The sequence below is a fragment of the Macaca mulatta genome, chromosome 20, assembly GCF_049350105.2.
Source record: "Macaca mulatta isolate MMU2019108-1 chromosome 20, T2T-MMU8v2.0, whole genome shotgun sequence".
In the NCBI taxonomy this organism is placed as follows: Eukaryota; Metazoa; Chordata; class Mammalia; order Primates; family Cercopithecidae; genus Macaca; species Macaca mulatta.
The window spans coordinates 84,329,343-84,349,487 of NC_133425.1; the positions used below are offsets into that span (position 1 = coordinate 84,329,343).

Genomic DNA, 20,145 nt, shown 5'->3' on the forward strand with positions numbered 1-20,145 from the left:
ATTAGGACGAGGAAATTCCCACCTAATAAATTTTGGTCAGGCAGGTTGTCTGCTCTCAAACCCTGTTTTCTGATAAGATGTTATCCATGACTATGCATGCCCAAAAATTTTAATTTTAACACCATCCTGTGATCTCATCCTGCCTCCACTTGCTTTGTGATATTCTGTTACTTTGTGAAGTATGTAATCTCGGTGTCATGATGACAATGGTGGTTTGGTTGAAAAGAAAAGGGGGAAATGTGGGGAAAAGAAAGAGATCAGCCTGTTACTGTGTCTATATAGAAAGAAGTAGACATAAGAGACTCCATTTTGTTCTGTATTTGAGATGCTGTTAATCTGTGACCCTACCCCCAACCTTGTCCTTGCAAGAGACATGTGCTGTGGTAACTCAAGGTTTAATGGATTTTGGGCGTGCAGGGTGTGACTTTGTTCCTAGAAAAGCTAGGTATTGTCCAAGGTTTATCCCCATGTGATAGGATGAAACAATGTTGCTAAAAGGTTTATCTCAAGGCACAGGATTTTCCTTTAAACTTATTCATGTCACAGATCCTTGTTCTTATGTCTTACTGCTAATTTCCTCCCTAAAAACGATCCTATTGTCCTGCCACTCCCTTATCTTTAAGATGGTAAAGATAATTATAAATACTAAGGGAACTCAGAGGCCGGTGCCGGCGTGGGTCCTCTGTAAGCTGAGCGCCGGTCCCCTGGGCCCCCGCTTTTCTTTCTCTATACTTTGTCTCTGTGTCTTATTTCTTTTCTCAAGTCTCTCGTTCCACCTTACGAGAAACACCCACAGGTGTGGAGGGGCAGGCCACCCCTTCACCGGGGACAACAGGGGAGAAGGGTAGAGGGGAGGGCCTGCCCCAGGGAGGGCACAGAGGCTGGGATGCCGGGGACAGGCAGGTCGCACAGCCCTGGGAACAAGACACTCCCACGTGCAGGGCCTGCAGGGAAGGCTCAGCTGTCTGTGGAGGGTCTGGAAACCCCTGGAAACCTGAGGCCCTCTGTTAGGATTTTCCGCCAATGGGGCGCCAGGGGAGGCTAAACCGCTTCCCAAAGTATCGTTGCTGTTTAAAAAAATGTACAAATTGACTGCAAATCACCTTGAACTCTGCAGAGGGCGGCTGCCAAGTTTAAAGTCACGCCTCTGCCCGTGTGGACGCTGAGGAACAATCAGGGTCTGGTGGCTCATGGTGCCCCTGCGTCAAGTCAAGAATGTTTTCCCTGAACTGCCAGAACGTTCTCCCCGCAGCCTCATGAGTGTGACATGTGATGTCCGCACGTATGACACACATGCAGATGAGACTGTAGGTGCACACGAGAGTGTGGGTGCACACAAGTGTGCGTGCAGACAGGAGTGTGGGGCCGCAATCCCCTTGGTCCCTCCCGTGTGCGTAGAGGGACCCCAGGAGATGGCGCACATGAAACCCACAAGCCCTAGCAGCCCAAACAGGACTTTAGAGGTGGCCTCCCTGGAGTGGACGGCCTGGGCTGGCTTCGCCCTGGCGCTTCCCCCCACTTCCTGTGAGCTGGCGTGGCCAGGCTGTGCAGGAAGTGACCCACGTGGAGAGACAGCGTGGCCTCCCTGGTGCTGACTGCAGAGAGCCCCTGGGACCCCAGGACCCTGGGCTGGGGATGCCTGTGGCTTTTCTCTCTCACCCCCACCCAAATGCAAACGCGCACACAAACGCCCCTTTTGCTTCTCAGTTTTTTGACACTGAGGCACCAACCTGGTGCCTCAATGACCGCTGCAGGCCGGGGGTGAAGGGAGGTCCCGGAGAAGGCCCCACCATGGCCTGGGCCCCGTCCTCTTGCCCTGGCATCAGAAGGGGCCCTGGTCCCCCTGCCTTCGCAGTGTGGGCTGGGACTGCCCCTGGAACCAGCTGCATGACATCGAGGTCCCCGTCCACAGCCACAGGGAGGCCTTCACCACTCTCACCTCCTGGACAGGGTGGGGCTCCCGCCCCTCCAGAGGCCACACAGCTACTGGCATAAGCCTTGAGCTCCAAGCGCGTGGCCCGCCGACTGCCTGAAAATTTGTGGCTGTTGCTGGTTTTATGTTGTGAGCCCCACACAGGAGGCTGGGTGGCCTCCAGGAGGGAGGGCAGAGCAGAGCTATGCCCAGGCCAGAGCCCTCAGTCTAGAACATTCTGTCTTCTTGCCCTAAGAACTCTCAAAATGTCCCAGAAGTTCCATGGCAGGTCACCCACATGGCCCAGCCCGGCCTCCCACAGCAGGGGGTGCCGAGAACCTCGGGGCCACACGGCCTTCAGGGTCGGTGCAGAGAGAGGTCGGAGCTGCACGCTCGCCGGCTCATCAGCGTAAAGCAGCAGAGGTTCCTCTTCAAAGACTTTCCTCCTCGTCTAATTAGGAATAAATAGTAACTTCTCTTAGAAGCATAATTTATTCAAAGACCTGTGCTAACATTCTTAAATATCTGCTAGCAGTAATAAAGAAATCAACGTACTTGGCTGGGCGCGGTGGCTCAAGTGTGTAATCCCAGCACTTTGGGAGGCTGAGACGGGCGGATCATGAGGTCAGGAGATTGAGACCATCCTGGCTAACACAGTGAAACCCCGTCTCTACTAAAAAAATACAAAAAACTAGCCGGGCGAGGTGGCGGCGCCTGTAGTCCCAGCTACTCAGGAGGCTGAGGCAGGAGAATGGAACCCGGGAGGCGGAGCTTGCATTGAGCTGAGATCCAGCCACTGCACTCCAGCCTGGGCGACAGAGCGAGACTCCGTCTCAAAAAAAAAAAAAAAAAAAAAAGAAATCAATATACTTTATGTTCTTAGCTCCCGCAACTTAGCCTAAATATTTGCCCTGGCGTGCTTATACTGGTCCAAGCAAACATTAGGTCATAACCTGTTCCTCTTCCTTATTTGAAGGTGTTTTTATCTTTCTCAGCATTCCGCAAGTTACTTCCTCCTTCCTTTATTCTCCTCTGCCTTTGCCTCTTTTAAAAACTTCTATAGCCAATTGGGACAAATACAGAATGTGAGGTGCTGTTCCAGCCAATGGAAACCGGACATAGCAGTAGAACAGGGTGGACGCGTCAGGTTATAAATGACCCTGGTCTCCTTTGTTCATTGCACTCTCGTGGCAAAACTGCTGATGAGTGGACCCTTTCTGCAGAAAGTCAAAATGGCCTTGCCGAGAGAATTAAGTTTATGTTCAAGTGTTATTTCTTTGCAGCACCAGGGAACAAGCATTCTATTTCTAAAGAAACATTTCTAACAGCAGCATTGCCTCAGGCGCTGTCCCCACAGGCGGTATTCACTCAGCCTTACAGGTAAGAAGCCCAGTGCCCACGGCCATGATCACAAGGACAAAGCCCGCTCCTCGAATTCTCCAAACTGCATGCATGGTGCAGGGCGAGGCGCAGGTGTTCCCTCCCACCCAGAGCAGCCTCTCCGCGGAGTCCCCGGGCAGGAACCCAGTTACTTCTGAGCAGGTGCAGTCTGGTGCATGTTTACTCTAAAAACAAAGGCAAGGATGGTGCCTACAAGTCGAACTGCTGGAAAGTCAGCGTTGCTCCACTTAATCCTTGGAGGCCGTTTCAATGCAGGTCTGGAGGCCACGTCAAACCCTGCCTCACACTGCAATTCCTGGGCCTCGGTTCCCTCATCTGCACAAAGAGGCCAATGATAACTTCTCCCTGGAGAGTTACCTTGGGAAGCAGCATGAGAATGAGAATTAAATCGATTTACAAGCGCAGGTATACAGCAAGTGCTCAATTAGTGCCAGTCTGTAAACCAGCAGCTTCCTGAGCGTTCCGCTCAAGTATTCATGACTCTCCTTGGGGTGGGCGTTCCTGCCTCCCTCCTTCCCCAGATGGTGAAAGGGTCAGGCGGTGTGCACCTGAGGCCTGTCGTCCTCCCAAACCAGGGACATGTAAGTCGGCTGAACAATAAAGCTTCTGCAACAGTGGAATGTTCTAGGCCCATGCACTGACAGTCGCCGGAGCCCCACCTGGCTGCCCAGTACTCGAAAGGAAGCCCTGTGAGGGGAAAACTGAATTTTACATTTTATTTTACCTTTTTTTTTTTTTTTTGAGATGGAATCTCGCTCCGTCGCCCAGGCTGAAATGCAGAGGTATGATCTTGGCTCGCTGCAGCCTCCACCTCTCAGATTCAAGCGATTCTCATGCCTCAGCCTCCCGAGCAGCTGGGGTTACAGGCGCCGCCACCACGCCCAGCCAATTTTCTTTTTAAGTAGAGACTGGATTTCACCAATTTGGCCAGGCTGGTCTCAAACTCCTGACCTCAAGTGATCCGCCCACCTCAGCTTCTCAAAGTGCTGGGATTACAGGCGTGAACCACTGCTCCTGGCCAGGAATATTTCATCTTAATTAATTTAAATTCCAATGGCCACAGGTGGTGTGTGGTGATGGAGTGGCAGGAGGCCCCACCACACAATGCCAAAGGCACCAAAAACGCAGGTGGATGAGGGCGGCCTCTGCCTTCCCTTGGGGCGCAGCCACACCTGCCTGCTCCCGGATTCTGCCAGGAGGACTGGGTCCCCAGCCCCTCCCCGCCCTGCCTGATTGCCAGCCCCAGCTGGGTGGTCTTCCTCCAGCCAGGCCCACCTGAGGCTGCCTCCCGCCCTCCTGGAGGGCCAAGCCCCTTGCCAGGGGGCTACATTAAACAGCAGGGCCAGATTCACTGGGGAGGTGTCTTGGAGAGCAGCCTCCAGGCTGTGGAGGCCGGTGTCTCCACAACCTGGAACAACACATCCTTTCTCTGAATTTAAGGAAAACAGGCTGCTCTGGAGGCAAACCTTTTAAACAGATGTTTCCTCTTGGCGGGACCTCCCTGCTCCGCCCCCACCCTGGGCCTTCCCCCAGGCAGGGCCTGCCCATCTCTCACAGGGCAGAGGCCTGGGGCAGGGGAGACCAAGAGATTTCAATTCTTTTTAGGGAGAGGAAAATATTTTTTTAAATGTGTTTTACAAGCCTGCTTTTGCCATTGTTGATGTAAACAGGTAAATTGTTTCCTGCCTCAATTAAAAACATCTGCCACATAAATGAATACCAATTAACTCGTCCTGTTTTTAATTACTCTGTTAATTACACGCAGGCAGCAGAAAGGATGGTGGGGGAGCAGGGAAGCTGAGCCCATCCTCCGTGCCACACTGCCCCACCCCAGCTTGGCAGGACCGAAAATGTGTCTGGCTGGTGACGGATGGGGTGGCAGGGAGGTGGTGGCACCCTGCCAGCCGGGATTTCCCGATCCAGGGCGGCGCGTGGGCCCCTATTCCCGGGATCTCCCTGGGTGGGGGTCCGGCCCCTGCCCCTCTCCTGCCCTCCCTCTCTGTCTGCAGCCCCCTGCTTACTTCTTGGGCCACATTTTGTTGAGGGAGCGAGGGAGGGGCAGTCAGGAGGCCTGGATTTTGTCCAGAAAGCTCTGCCTTAAGGCTGGGGCGGCAGGAGGATAAGAATCACCCTAAATGGGACCCCTGGGAATTAGGATCCTATCAGCTGCCATTTCCTGAGCCGTACATCGAGGTGCTGGGGGCCTCGTGGCTGCAGCGCCCTCATTTAAGTTGCTTCCTCGGGGGCACCTGGGACGCCCCCCACATGCACCACAGCCTTCGTGGTAATGACACAGTTATTCATTCGCTTGCTTCAGTAAATGTTCACCCGGGGAATAGGGACGCCTCACCCCGTCTCACCCAGACCTCTCTGCGCAGTACATTTTGACTTCCAGTTCACACACGTCAAAGCTGAGGCCCACACAGGCAACTGCCTGCCCGAGGTTAAATCACCGGGACAGGCCAGGGTGAGCCGTGAGCCCAGGACTCTGGTTTCAGGGCTGGTGTCGATGCCACCAAACGTGTCACGGCCAGGACGTCCCGGGAGCTGGGTTCAGGGGCTGAAGCCGGGCTGTGCCACACGGTGGGTGGGGGTGCTCCCGGTCTAAGGGCATCTTGAGGGTCTTCACCCAAGAGGGTACCCCAGGCCTCCCTGGAAATCAGCCCCCACAGAAACTGACCCTGTTCTTACCCGAGGTTTCTGCAGTCTAAGGATGTGGAGGTGGCCGGAGCTGGCTGGGCTCTCAGAGCCCGTCTAGCCAGAGTAAAAGTCCTGTCCAGCAGCAGGGCCTAGGGCCCTCCGTGGGAAGGCTGCCGCTGCCTTAGCAGGATTGAGAGGGCCGAGTGCTGCGGTGCACTCACCATGTCTGCCTCGGGCACCAGCATGGGCACAGTGGGAAGGGGCTCTATGGACTGGAGCATTAAATCCTGTCCGCCCTTTGCTGCACAGAGAAGAGAGGACCTGAGTGCCAGGGCCTGGCCATGCCAGTGCCCGGGGCAGACATTCTGCAAGCACTGTGCCTTTCCTACCTCACGCCAGGGTTGTGCTTGAGGCCTTCCCGAGGGCGGGGTCAAGAATGCACCCACGCCCTGGAGAGCTGCCAACCCACGCCTGTTCCCTGGCAAATCCCTCCTACAGGCTGGGTCCCAGCTTGCAGCCGCCGCCGGAGGGTGGCGGACGGCCCCTTCCTGGAATCCCATGCCAACCTGGGAGACAGCGACACCAATGTTCCTGTAGCACAGGCTTTGCCCCTGTGTGGTTGCACGTGGCCAACAAAATACTAACTCGTTTAACCTTGGCAGTCCCCCTGCCCCAGGAGGCTGTTCTGTTATATAATCATGATGAAAACATAAACCTCTCACTCTTTCCACTGTACAGATGGGGCAGCAGTGGCCCAGAGAGGAAGGAACTGCTCAAGGTGCACAGAAGGACGGACAGCGCTGGGACCCGACCCTGACAGCCGGCTCTACACAGGCCCCCAGTGCCTTCACCGGCACAGCTGCCTGGCTCCCACCGGGTCCCTCCAAATACCCCACATCTCCCCGATTTGCCAAAGGTGGAGGGAGAGACGTGGAGCAGTTTGTGATGTGCTGAGACCGCACAGCAGGTTGGCGAGCTGGGGGCACCACTTTCGGGTTTGAAGTCAGCGTCCACTGGTGTGGGTGAGTCCCCTGGCCTTGCTGGGCCTCAGCGTTCTCCCTGTGAAACGGGGGGACCTGCAGAGGAGGTGAGGATTCGGCGCTTCCGCCCAGTGCCCCCTGCCTGCCTCCTCTTCCAGGAAGGCCACCAGGCTGAGCTCCTGCTTGCTGCCTCGAGGTTTCCTGAGCCCCCAGGGACTTGCACAGAGACCTCAGCCCGAGTGGGGGCCTCTCAGACCTTTGGCTGCCCACGTTACCTGCCACATCCACTGCCACCAGAAGGGCTGTTTGTTTGAGGCCTTTGGGAGTCAACATGAGCAACAAATGCACTTCCTGCTGTGTGAGCCGAGGAGCAGCTGAGTCGTGAAGGGGCTTCAGGCTCCGCACAACCCAGTCCCGGGGCGCAGCACGGCTCCGGAGGGAGGCCAAGCCGCACGTCCTCTGCAACCCGGCTCACACATCTGTCGCTCCTGCTGTCAGGGTGGGAAGGCCCTGACATGGAGGTCGGCTTTGGAACACAGGCGCTGGGCTCCTGGGCTGGATGCCTGCACCTTCTAGGTTGGGGAGGCTCTGGGGAAAGACCAGAATGCCGAATCCAGCCCCGAGGATGGTCCTGTCTCAAAGGTGGGGCCAGGGGAGGAGCCCAGGCTCACTGGCCAGGACTTTGGAAGCACAGATCACCACAGTTTAAGGACCAGGAAGACCCTCAGGACCCTGGGATCTGATGCTGAGGGTGCACGGCGATCCAGCCAGGGTTACAGCAAGGACCCGGGTGGAGGTGGGGGCGTGGTCAGGCAAGGTCACAGCGACCCAGCCAGGGCTAAAGCAAGGAGCCCCATGGGGTGGTGGCAGGGCAGGTGGTGGTCATGTCTACCCTGGAGGGGCCGCACCTGCTGGGCTGAGTCCTAGTGAGCCTGGGTGAAGATCCGCCCTCTCCGGGCCCCGCCTTCCACGCTATTCGCTGGGAGCTGCAAGGGCTGTGCTGATGTGGAGTGTGCTGTGTACCTTGAGGACGGCCCCAGTGGCCCTGCACAAGCCCCGCCCTTGCCCTGCCTCCCTGGGGCCACCGACCACGAGGAGACTAGACTCTGCTGAGACCAAAGGAGAGCGGCCTGGGGTCCAGGAAGGCGGCAGAGAACGAAGCTCTCCCGGTGATGGCCGGGATGGCCTTGGAAAAGGGTCCAGCAATGGGCAGACCTGGCCAGCGCAGACACAGGCCACGGGGAGGAGGGCAGGCGGAGGGCCCAGTGGTGGCTGCGGGGGCAACCGGGGCAGCTCTCAGTGCTGTGCCGTGGGGCCTCGAAGCAACTGGATGCAGGGAGTGGTCCCTGCAAGGCGGCTCAGGACAAGCTTTGTGGCTCCCCAGAGGCAGAGGCCCCATGGCTGGGAGCATGAGGTCACTCTTGTCAAACAGCCTCTGCTGCCCAGATGCAGCTGGTCTCACCCATTGCCCCAGCTGGCCGGACACGGTGGGAACAGCCAGGCACTGGGGGCCAAGCAGGTGCAGGAAACCACCTGCTGAATTTAGACCCAACCAGGGGCCATGACGACGAGTCCTGCCCACAGCTTCGGGCTGATGGAGGCCACTGCCACCACCTCCCACCTCACTGAGTGCTTTCTCCGCCAAGGCCACAGAGCCACACACCCCTGACCATGTGTGGGTGACAACGGGGCAGTCGGGTAGACAGTGAAAACTGAGGGACGGCCCCCGAAGAAACTAGAAGCCACCGGTCACTGTGGCCAAGCCCAGGGCTTGCTGTGTCTGTGAGGGGTCTCAGCTCTGCACCAGCCCAAGGGGGAGGCAGCAGAGGAGACAGGGGCCTGCCTGGAGTCACACAGCAAGGGCCTCGTCCTGGACACCGTGCTCCCTGACCCTGGGGCAGCGGGCCATGTCCGCAGTGGGCAGAGGACCGGGTTCCAGCCCTGCCCCGATTGGTCCTCTCCCAGCCCCCGGCCTTGGGAAGGTGCCAGGCAGGCAGATGGGCCGGGCTCGGGCACGGTGCAGCCGCAGCCGTGGTGGCAGCTGCTTGGGGGAGACCCACGAGGGGCTGGCTCTGCTGCTCCCTCCTGAGCGGAGCCTTCTGGGTACCCTGACTCATCCACCGAGCGCTCTCATGCAGCCTCCAGGAGATCTGCAGGGGGCCGGGCGGGGGGACGGTGCTGCTGAGTCAAAGCAGCCCCCAGGGAATATTCCGCAGAGAAGAGAGGCCCTTCCTGTGCCAGGCAGCCAGAGACCTGCTCCGAGTGCCCCGTGCTACTCTCATCCCAGCAGGAGGACAACTCTGAGGGTGGCAGGTGGGGCGAGCGGTCACTGTGCAGTGGGAGACACAGGCTCTGAGAGACTCAAGACTTGCCTGAGACCACCTGGATGGCTCTGAATATGCTGCTCCTCCCTCCAGGGCAACACGGGAACCGGAGGCTTCTCGTTTCTTCAGGGACCGTCCCTCAGCTTTCACTGTCTGCCCGACTGCCCACCAGGAGCCCCTGCGTGTGCGGAGTCTGGGAATGTGCCTTCCTGGGGGCTCAGAGCTGCCCCTGCACCCTGGACTCCCAGCTTCCCCGCGATGGGCTTTTCCAGGCTGTAGCATGGGGAGCCCCGGTCACCAAGGACGTGGGCGGCACTCTGGAGTCGGTGCCATCCTCTCTTCACCAGAGGCCGTGTGAACGTTTTCACGATGATTTTTTAAAGAGAGACAGAAGGACCAGGACTAGAAAGACAAGGTTGTCCTGCCTCCCACGGGCAGCAGCCTCGAGCTGGCACCATCTCTTCGGCCCCCTGGAAGTCAGCTCCGTGAGGCGGGGGAGGCCCCCGTGAATTCTGCAGGGAGCACTTGGTGGGCGCTGGGCTGACTCACTTTCCTCACCTGTGAAAGGGGGTCAGTCCCACTGCGGTGGGGCCAGTGAGCGAATTCCCAGGAGGTCCGAGCAGAGCCGCAGCCGGGGTGCAACTGGCTTCTGGGGCCGGGCTGCTGCCTCCAAGAGCCCAGCCTTTTTCCCAGAGGCGAGGAGTGAATCTGGGCTCCGTGCAGGGGGGTTCCAGCATGTAAAAGGTGTGACAAATTCATCCTCCAATGTCCAACCGGACAAACCTCCTCGACCCACCACTGAAGGCCCCCCAAGTGCTCCGAGGGACCCGGCGTGCTGTGGGCTGGGAGGCGTCTGTCCCAGCTTCATCTCCAAAATGTCGGCGTCTCCACTGCCCTGTGCTGCGGTTTCCAGGCATCGAGGTGGAGCGACCTCCTTCCATCTCTCCTGCTCGGGGTCGGTCAGCAGGCCGAGTCTCAGAGCTATGACACAGTTTGTCACATGTCGCACCAGACCAGGTGGCCCTGGGTCAGCCAACGGGCTTTGTTTCAGGAGAGCGTGGGTGCACCGCATGGCTGCACGGAGGCCCGAGGGCAAGATCTTCCCGAGGGACAAGCTAGATGCAGGGTGGGGCCTGCTGAGCCTCAGTTTCCTTGGCTGTAAGACGGGATGAAGGCATTTACAGCGGGGATTGCTGGGAATTCCTCCTCCGGATCCGGCTGATGCCTCGGTGCACCGTAGGCTCCCAGGAGCTCACGCGGCCTTCCCTGCCTGTCACTTGTGCCCCACCTGAGAACGAGGTCCTTGCAGTGGCAGGGCAGCCAGTCTGGCCCCGCCCAGCCCCCGCCGCCTCCCTGCCCTCATCTCCTTTCTCTGAGACAAGGCCCCTCGCTGGTCCTGGAGGTGGTGGCACACTCCTGCCTCGGGCCTGGCATGCGTGGCCCTTCCCTCCTCCCGCAGGTAAGCTCCATGTCCCTTTACCAGAGAAGCCAGCGTCAACCCCCACGGCCCTGGGGGGCGACACACGGCGGCTCCCCTCCTTCACTCCTGCCTCTCCCAGACGGAGCCGAAGCCTCAGGCGTACGGCAGGCACCAATCACTATTTGTCGAAGGAATGAATGGGCACCACCTAAGGAGCTAGGTCAGATGGAAGCGTGGCCCGGAGATGTCAGCATGAAGACCAGGTCAATGTGACAAGCCGGGTCCCGCCCTGCCCTCAGGTGCATGGACTTCCCCAGGCAGCACTGACACCCCCGCTGAGGTGAGGCTGCTGGGCCCCATCCACGGGGAGAGGCAGCTGGAAACTGGGGGCCCCAGCTCCTCCTGGGGCCAGATCCTGACCCCAAAGCCAGCCTGTTATCTGGGTGTCCGAATCCTGCCGGGGTGGAGGAGGGGCTAGGGAAGAGGCGGGTCCACCTGTTCTCCAGGGACCTCCCTGCAACCCTTCATGAGGTCAGAGCTGGGCACCCAGGGAGACAGCAGCCTTGGCCACGGGGGCCATGCCAGCCAGGTACCAGCCTCGCATGGAGCCTGTGGGTGATAATCTCCAGGCTGCTCCGGGGCTGGGCGGCAGCTGTAGGGGGTTCAGCTGTCACAGAGGGAGCCTGGGAAGCCAGCACTGCCTGGGATGATCCCCCTCCTGCCTCCTCCTCCCCAGGCCCCAGAGGCCCAGCTAGCCCATCCCCCTACCCAAGGAGCCAAGCCCTACTGACAGGTGGCGAGCCAACACTGACCCACCTGCTCCCTCAGGAGGTGGGATCTGATCTCCTCCCGCTGGCCTACACGGGCCACGACGGAGAGGCGCCTTGTGACACTCTGCAGTCAGCTCAGAAAAGCCGTAGATGCCGACCTGGTGAAGCCTGCCCAGCATGGGGTGTTCTCTGAAGTGGGAGCCACATGGAGGGCGGCACCCACTGCTGCTGACCGAGCCCCTGGCATCCCCAAGCTGAGCCTTTGAACCCCAGCAGGGAAGACCACCCGGCCGAGACCCTGGCCACCATGGGGCCATCACGGGGCCACGGGGCTCTGTTCCATCTCCCGGCCCAAGGGTCTCTGAGCACCGCCAGGGCTGCCTCACGCCTCTGAGTTTGGGGTGTTTTGTTCGGCAGCACTGGGGCCCGAGCGGCTTCTTGCCCGGTTCTGGCACAGCTGTGCTTGGAGGGGGCGTTTCTGGGATCCTGTGGTTTAGGGGACGCTCCCTCACTCCCCGGCCTCGGGGGCCGATGACCAGGCGGAGCGGGCCCAAGGCCACGTCTGTGAGGGAGTCACAACGCTAGGCCACTCCCAGCTGCCTCTGTGGTCACAACGTCCAGCTGCCCCCACACAGGCGAGACCCAGGATCAAGCCCCAGGGCTGGAAAGCAGACACGGGATGTATTTGTTTGTGGAATCAAATACGACGGCAGCTTGCAGGCAGCCCAGCCGTTGTGCAAACAACCCTCTTCCAGCACCCAGTGAGGGCGGCCCTAAAGCAGCCAGCGACCCCGGGCCCTGTCACCCGCCAGGTGGGGTGTTGGGGACCGTCCCTCAGGCAAGACAGGGTGCCTGTGTCCTGAGCACCTCCCGTGTCAGGTGTGGGGGGCAGACAGACAAAAGTCCTGCCCCACGGAGCTGACCTCGGACGGGAGCCCAGGAACACTGTGCAAATGTACAAGACCCTCGGCCGAGGCTCGGAGGTGTGGTGGTCGGGAGAGGCACGGGGTGGGTGAGTGGGTGGCCACTGAAAAGGTGACGTCTGAGCAAGACCTGAGGAAGGGAAGCTGGGAGCCATGCAGGCGTCGGGGGAGAGCATTCTGGGCATGGGGGCCAGTAGCGCAAAGGCCCTGAACTGCAGCCAGCCAGGCATGGTGGGCAGCAGCAAGGCGGAGCAGAGTGGGTGATGGTGGGTGATGGAAGGGAGAGGAGTTTGTGTGGTCTTGGCCCCACAAGGACCTCGGCTCCATCCCTGGAGAACTGTGACTGGCCTTTAATGGGACCCATCTGTCTGCCAAGTGCAAAATGGACCTGGGATGGGGCGCTGGGGTAGAAGCAAAGAAACCAGGTACAGAATCTGGCACGAGTCACGCGGTCAGAAAGCAGGTGCTAGAGAGATCCCATAACTGTTTGTGGAATCAAATAGGACAGCAGCTTGCAGGCAGCCTGGCCGCCGCTGTGCAAACAACCCAGAGCGTCCCTGAACCAGCCGGTGACCTCAGGCAACCGCATCCATCCCCGGGGCCAGTGCACCATCGCCCGTGAGAGGTGTGGAGACGGCTGCTCTCCCGTGCCTGCGGGAGGACGCGGTGACAGCAAGGCCAAGCCCCCTGCCCACCAGGACAGCAGCTTTTCTTGATAATTTATCCCCTGAAACCCTGTGGACAATGAAACCCAGAGTCCCCAGGTGAGCCAGGGATTCTACTCCTAGGAATCCAACCAAGAGAAATGAAGACATTCATCCCTGCAAAAGCTACCAATAGCCACGGCTGCGTGGTCCACGCAAAACTACCAATACCCACGGCTGCGTGGTCCACGCAAAAACTGCCGATACCCACGGCTGCGTGGTCCACGCAAAAACTGCCAATACGAGACGGGCGGATCACGAGGTCAGGAGATCGAGACCATCCTGGCTAACACAGTGAAACCCCGTCTCTACTAAAAAATACAAAAAACTAGCCGGGTGAGGTGGCGGGCGCCTGTAGTCCCAGCTACTCGGGAGGCTGAGGCAGGAGAATGGTCTAAACCCGGGAGGTGGGGCTTGCAGTGAGCTGAGATCCGGCCACTGCACCCCAGCCTGGGCGACAGAGCAAGACTCTGTCTCAAAAAAAAAAAAAAAAAAAAAACTGCCGATACCCATGACTGCGTGGTCCACGCAAAAACTGCCGATACCCACGGCTGCGTGGTCCACGCAAAACTACCAATACCCACGGCTGCATCATCCACGCAAAAACTACCGATACCCACAGCTGTGTCATCCACGCAGAAACTACCGATACCCACGGCTGTGTCATCCACGCAAAAACTACCAATACCCACGGCTGCATGGTCCACCGTAACCACAATGGGGGCAACAACCCACGGGTCCATCAACAGACACACAAAACACGGTCTTTCCACACAGTGCTGTGCAACTCAGCCACAGGGAAGGACGCTCTCCACTAGGCTCCAGTGCGGGGAGCCATGAAGGCCCCGTGCTGAGTGACAGAGCCAGATGCAACAGCCACTTGTGGCCCCGTCCCCCTCATCTGAGGCGTCCAGAACAGGCAAGTTCACAGAGATGGGTGGGGGACGCTGACCGGGGGCTGGGGGTGGAGGAGTGAGGAGATGGGGAGGGGGCAGACTGGGAGCTAGGGGTGGAGGAGTGAGGAGATGCGGGGGCAAATGTGAGAGGGGCTCAGCCTCCCTCCCAGGGGCTCTGCTCCTGTCTACTGGGGCCCACCTGCAGGCAGGTAGCGGGAGACACTGCTGTGACCCCAGCCCTGGTTCTGTGGGCCTGGCTGTGCTGGTAACCAGGAGGGTGGAGGCCAGGGCCCAGAAGGCTGGTGGCTGGAGTGAGTGGGAGCTGAGCGACCTTCTTGCTGCAAACACCCCCCTTTCAGAGACACAAGCACACCCTTAGGGGTGGGAGGGGCCCACAAGGACCAGTCTGTGGCAAGTGACCTTTCCAGCCCGAAGGTCTCCTGGGCAGAAGCCCCTCCACATGCCAAGGATGAGCCAGAGGTGGAGAAGGGCCGTGGGCTGGCCCCGTGGTGCAGAGTGAGCAGGTGCTGGGGGCACTGGCCTGCAGCTCAGGCCTCTGCTTGTCCCTCCGGTCACCCCAGTCCCGGGGCAGCACGGTCCCTGGGTCTGGGCAGGTTTGGTTGGACGCAGGTGCTGTGGCCCCCGGTGAGCCCTGGGGTCACGACTCATGCTTTATAAAAGCTCTCATGGGGTCACGGTGCAGAGGGGACGGGAAGGAGGGTCTGGGGAGGGTAAGCACTTCGCCGACACACTTTTCATGCGCAGAACATTCTCTGAGGCTGGCTGTGGGGATCCCCTGTGAGTCTGGACAGCCAGGTCATAGGTCATGCTTCCTCCCGGCCTGGTTTTCACACCGTGGTATGCCACACACATGCACACGTGTGCACGCCATCCACACTCAGACTTTACACGCACGCACCTGCATGTGCGCCCCTGGTAACGGCACCCGATACAGTGACCTCAGGGCGTCGTCGCCCAGACAGGCTGCCAGGTGGCCCCTCACACAGCCCCCGCTTCCTCATCCCGGCAAACGGGCAGAGCACGCTTCCAGGAAAGAAACGCCCTGGCATTGGACTCAATGACCGTAGAACAGCCTCTTAAGCTGGGCAGTGGCTCACACCTACAATCCCAGCACTCCGGGAGGCTGAGGCAGGAGGATCACTTGAGCCCAGGAGCTTGAGACAGCCTGGGCCATGTAGCGAGCCTCCATCTCTACCAAAAAAATTAAAAATTTAAAAAACCATTAGCTGGGCATGGTGGTGAACACCTGTAGTCCCAGCTACTCTGTAGGCTGAAGCAGGAGGATCCCTTGAGCCCAGGAGGTTAAGGCAGCAGTGAGCCATGATCACACCACTGCACTCCAGCCTGAGCGATAGAGGAGGACCCCCACTCTAAAGAAAGGGAAAAAAGAGGCCGGTGCGGTGCTCACGCCTGTCATCCCAGCACTTTGGGAGGCCGAAGCGGGTGGATCACCTGAGGTCAGGAGTTCGAGAGCAGCCTGGCCAACATGGCAAACCCATGTCTCTACTAAACACACACACACACCAAGCCGGGTGCACACGTGTGGCTGTCATCCCAGCTATTCGGGAGGCTGAGGCAGGAGAATCACTTGAAGCTGGGAGATAGAGGTTGCTGTGAGCTGAGATTGCACCATTGCACTCCAGCCTGGGTGGCAGAGTGAGACTCTGTCTGGGGGAAAAAAAGAAAGAAAGAAAAGAAAATGGCCTCTTGGGCCAGGTCCTGGGAGCTTGAGGGAGGTGATGGCATGGAGCCAGGACCTGGAGACGTCACTTCTGCTGGAAGCCTGCATGCCCAGAGACAGGTTAGGCCCTCAGTGTGCAAGCCACCAGCCTTCTCTCCAGACAGGCTTTGCCCTGTGGCCCCGGCCCTGCCTGGTGCACCTCCCATTTGCCTCACTGGTCAACTCCTGGGGGCTGCTTTGCGCTCCCCCAGGGCAGGGCCCCAGACTGCACGCCTCACAGTGCCACGTCTGCATGCTTCTGCACACTTCACATACCTCTACACACCTCACACGCCTCCGCATGCCTCACAGTGCCACACGCCTGCATCCCCACAGCCATAGTGGCCACTTCATGCCATGCGTGTGTCACTTGGTGAAATCCCTTGTCCCATGCTCTGTGCAGTGCAACGGCCGCAAGCACAGAACCGGCATGAGGAGGGCGGAGGCGAGACCCCAGTGAGTTCAAGGTGCACACCGCCCCTGCGAGAGCTTAAATAAAATACCTCAGTCACTTAAAAAATCAGTGCATGTCGAAAATAATGAGTTTTGGACACACTGAGTTAAGTAAGATTATATATTATAAGCATTAATTTTGCCCAGTCTCTTCTTCCCTTTTTCTTTTTTTTTTTTTTTTTTTTTTTTTGAGACGGAGTCTCGCTCTGTCGCCCAGGCTGGAGTGCAGTGGCCGGATCTCAGCTCACTGCAAGCTCCGCCTCCCGGGTTCACGCCATTCTCCTGCCTCAGCCTCCCGAGTAGCTGGGACTAGAGGCGCCCACCACCTCGCCCGGCTATTTTTTTGTATTTTTTTAGTAGAGACGGGGTTTCACCGTGTTAGCCAGGATGGTCTCGATCTCCTGACCTCGTGATCCACCCGTCTCGGCCTCCCAAAGTGCTGGGATTACAGGCTTGAGCCACCGCGCCCGGCCTCTTCTTCCCTTTTTCAACGTGGCCACGAGACAGTCCGAAATGATCCACGCCCCTTCCCTGGCACGCTGAAGCTCCCTGGGGAGAGGCTGCCCCAGGCACACACAGGCACGGGTGACAAGGGCTGCCACACGGTGGCTGCTCAGGTCACAGGAGAAGCTGACTCGGGCCCAAAGGGGAGGCTCCGTGCATGTTCCCGAACACTCTGCTCCCAGGTCCCCTGTTGGATGGTCTGGGCTTCTGGGCATGAACAGTGCTGGACCCTGAAGGAGCAGCTCGGCCGCAGAGGCACAGTGGGGACACGGCAGCCAGCAGGGCCACACAGAGAGGGTCTCAGCCACACGCCTGGGCTGCACCATCGGGGAGCGGCAGGCGAGGCTCCGTCTTCCCTGTGCGCAGTGCACGGTACTGCAGTGCTGACCAACCCTCCCAAGGGACAGGTGAGGACACGGAGGCCCAGAGGAGTGGAGATAAGTCTGGCCTTGCTGCCTGTTCTTGCTGTTGGCAGGGCCTGGTAGGGGAGGCAGAGGTGCTGCGAAAGAGGCATGAAGGGCTGTGCCCTGCCCTCTTCCACCCCGAAGTTCAGAAGGACACATTCTTTAAGGGAACTGAAGGCCACGTGGTGGAGCTGCAAGCCGCCATCAGGCACAGGGATACGTGGAGTCCAGCACCCAAGGCCCCTGTTCTGTCCACTCAGGCACAGCCATGGCCCAGAGACCCAACGCTGCCCCCGGTCAGGGGCAGTCCTGGGTTCTGATGTCTCTGGCGCAGGAGAAGCCGCGTGGAAGGACCCCAGGTCCACTGTGCTCTGAGTACAGGCTGGGCTGGATTAGGCTGCGGAGCCCCAGGGTGGTGGCCAAGGCAAGGGGAAGGGCCTGAGAATGCCCTAGGCAGAAATACCTAGGCTCAGGATGGCCCAAGTCAGGTGGCCTCAGCTCCCAAGTGGGAATTCTGCCTCTGACAGGGAGTAACTAGAGGGTGCAACTCATCCCACCCTCAGTTTCCCCTCTGTAAACGGTCTGCAGGTGGCATGGTGCAGGCAGGGCCCCAGGGCTTGGCCCCAACCTTGCAGGCTGTCCCTGCGTGGGTGGAGCAGGCACAGGGCCTGGGGTCTGTGGTCTGTGCAGGGGTCTGACCATTGAGGTGGTCTCCCTGGACCACCCCATTGTGCAAAGGTGCAGAAAGTGAGCTTCTGTTTGGGGGTCTGCAGAGAAGGGGGCCTGGGTGCAGAGCTGCCTTCGTGCCTCATCCACCACTGAGTCGCAGGACACCACTGGGTGTCCCCCCAGAAAGGGGACGAGGCTGACAGTCCCAGCCCAGACACACACAGGCCTTTCCCAGCTCATCACGGCCTTTGTGACCGCATGTTGCGTCTGAAACCCGAGGGACAGACGGGAATATCTGCTGTAGGTCACGCAGCTGCCGGGAGGGGAGTCGAATCCAGATGGGGGCTCCAAGAAGCTGAGCGGCTGCCCACCCCCTCCCCGCTGCCTCTGAGAAGAGGGCAGGGGGATGCAGTCACCCCTGGCCCTGGTGGGGAGCCCCTCCCCACCTGTAAGAGGGCCTCACTGCAACGGGTGCTGCTTCCCTTGCTGGCTTGACTGCACCCTGGCTTTCCTGGGTACTCAAGGAGGTTGGGTACACTGGGTGGGGACTTCCTCGTGAGTTCCATCTGTGGCCTGGGGCCACCAGGGTGCGCAGGAGCCCTCCTGACTGCCCCGGGCGTTTCCTGGGCGTCTCCCGGGCATCTCCCATCCTGGTCACCAGCAGGTCCCACCTGCTGCCTCACCGGTGTGGACTTTTCTCTGCCAAGTAAACAAAAGACCGCGTCGGTGCCCGGACTTCCTCCCCAAACCTCCTCCTGCCACATCCACCATGACCCCAGCCTCAGGGGCAGCCGAGGAGGCTCTGTGCTGCCCAGACCCGACACGGGGCAGAACTGGCCCTGGGAGGCTGAGCGGGTGGGAAACGCAGAGGCAGGCGGCCGAGAACAGTGTAGGGTGAGCTGCCGGCTGGGCTGCTGGCGCCTCAGCTCCGGGAGACATCTTCCTTATTACGGCCAAATTCATCTTTGTTTTCCTTCCCAGTGACATCTGGCTCTCAGTGAGGTCCCACGAATTACAAAAAGCAGAAGTCTGAACTTCTGTTTTATTGCCACAGGAAACTCACTGCCACAGCACAGGCGGAAAGCCCGATCTCAGCGGGTCCTGAGTCCCCAGCTCCCACCCTCGGGGCCAGCTGCGAGCTCAGACCCCAGCTCCCACCCTCGGGGCAGCTGCGAGCTCAGAAGTGGGGACTGGGAAGCGGTAATTTCTCTCAGTCCTCATCATCAGTTTCCAGCCCAAGTGCCAGGTCTCCGCCTGAGTCTTTTCCACTGATGCTACAAGGGCGGTTTCCACTCCAGGAATTTTTTTCCAGACAAGCAAAGCCCTTGCCTGCATTTGCTCTTGGCTAAGGCGGCCCTTCCCAAGCCTGCGGGGTGAGCTGTTCCCTGCAGCACAGCCCGGGCTCCGCTGAAAGGACAGTCCCGGCCCGGGGAACTGCAGAAGCAGAACCAGGCCTTCTCACTCTGCCCAGGAAAGTCAGGGGGTGGAGAATAAACCCCCCAGGAAGTGATCTGGGGTGTGGTTCACTGACACAGGCATTCCCAGGGAGACTGAGCCACGAGGTGGATGAACAGCATGGTGTCCACCCAACCTGGCCCAGACCCTGACACCGAGGATGGTGACGCTGTCGTGAGCCTCCCTCTGAGCTGCCCTCAAGTGGTCTGCAGCCCCCTAGCCAGTACCCCGGCAGCTGTGTTTCCACCCCCTCCTGTCCCTGCGAGGCAGCGGGTCCCAGCCCACTGTGTGCACTGGACTCTACAGGGGCCTGGCGCCCTCCCTGCCGTCCCCACGCTGGCCTTCCCACGTCAGAACTCAGTGGGAAGTTCCAGGCGCCTGACCACCCCGGATGTGTCAGAGGCAGAGCCCTGTGGCGCCCACCCGTGTCCGGCTCCTGTGCTGCGAGCTGGGAACCTCTGCGGGCCTCGGCTTCCCGGTCTGGAAAGTGGGGCAGCAGCGGTGCCTTCAGGGCTGCCGTGAGGATCTAGTGCAGGGCCTGGGTGCCTCTCACTGCATGTGATTCTGCCCCGCCTGGTATGGAGTAAGGTGTTCCATCAATACCTGCCCAGGGAATGGGCACCAGAGGACGGGCACTTTTTGTCCTGTAAGTGAAGTGGTGGCAAAGTCACCGTCTGGCATTGACGAATTGTAGAGTTTGGGTCCCTACCGTCCCCAGGGGCCTGGGGCCAGCCTGGGAGGTGACATCTGTCGCCTGGACGTGGATTTCTACGAACAGTGGATGTTGTCTGCGGTAACAGCCAGGCAACGTTCCAGCGGCTTCCGGAGGGTCTTTAGCAACAACGACCCCCCTCCTTTGCACACAGGGTGGGAGGCAGAGGTGAGGCTGGCCAGAGGTGCAGGACTAGAGCAGCTGAGATGAGGTTGGCTCTGGGGCTCTGTGACCCAG

General features: G+C 59.5%; 2 protein-coding genes and 1 long non-coding RNA gene across 19 annotated transcripts in view; 1 reads left to right on the top strand and 2 right to left on the bottom strand.

Annotated features, from left to right (window-relative positions):
- The window catches only part of CBFA2T3 (CBFA2/RUNX1 partner transcriptional co-repressor 3), a 110,316-nt gene that overhangs the window by 51,097 nt on the left and 39,074 nt on the right, over window positions 1-20,145 (bottom strand). Inside the window, exon 1 of one of the 17 annotated variants that reach the window (XM_077986708.1) lies at window positions 6,005-6,358. The exons of 14 other annotated variants lie outside the window; for them this stretch is intronic. The gene's annotated coding sequence lies outside the window, so the exon portion shown is untranslated. Of the gene's footprint in view, window positions 1-6,004; window positions 6,359-20,145 lie in introns of those variants that run through there. 2 more of the 17 variants (XM_077986712.1, XM_077986713.1) reach the window with 2 other exon arrangements.
- On the top strand, window positions 13,060-14,024 carry LOC114674460 (uncharacterized). Its single transcript, XM_028841462.2, is given in 4 exon segments — window positions 13,060-13,233; window positions 13,236-13,336; window positions 13,573-13,642; window positions 13,645-14,024. Coding segments are annotated over 4 exon segments (477 nt in total). The 5' UTR covers window positions 13,060-13,175; the 3' UTR covers window positions 13,893-14,024.
- On the bottom strand, window positions 16,276-19,840 carry LOC144338185 (uncharacterized). Its single transcript, XR_013412069.1, has 2 exons — window positions 19,620-19,840; window positions 16,276-18,440 (listed from the first exon to the last, which is right to left on the bottom strand). It is a non-coding gene; the product is annotated as an uncharacterized LOC144338185 (long non-coding RNA).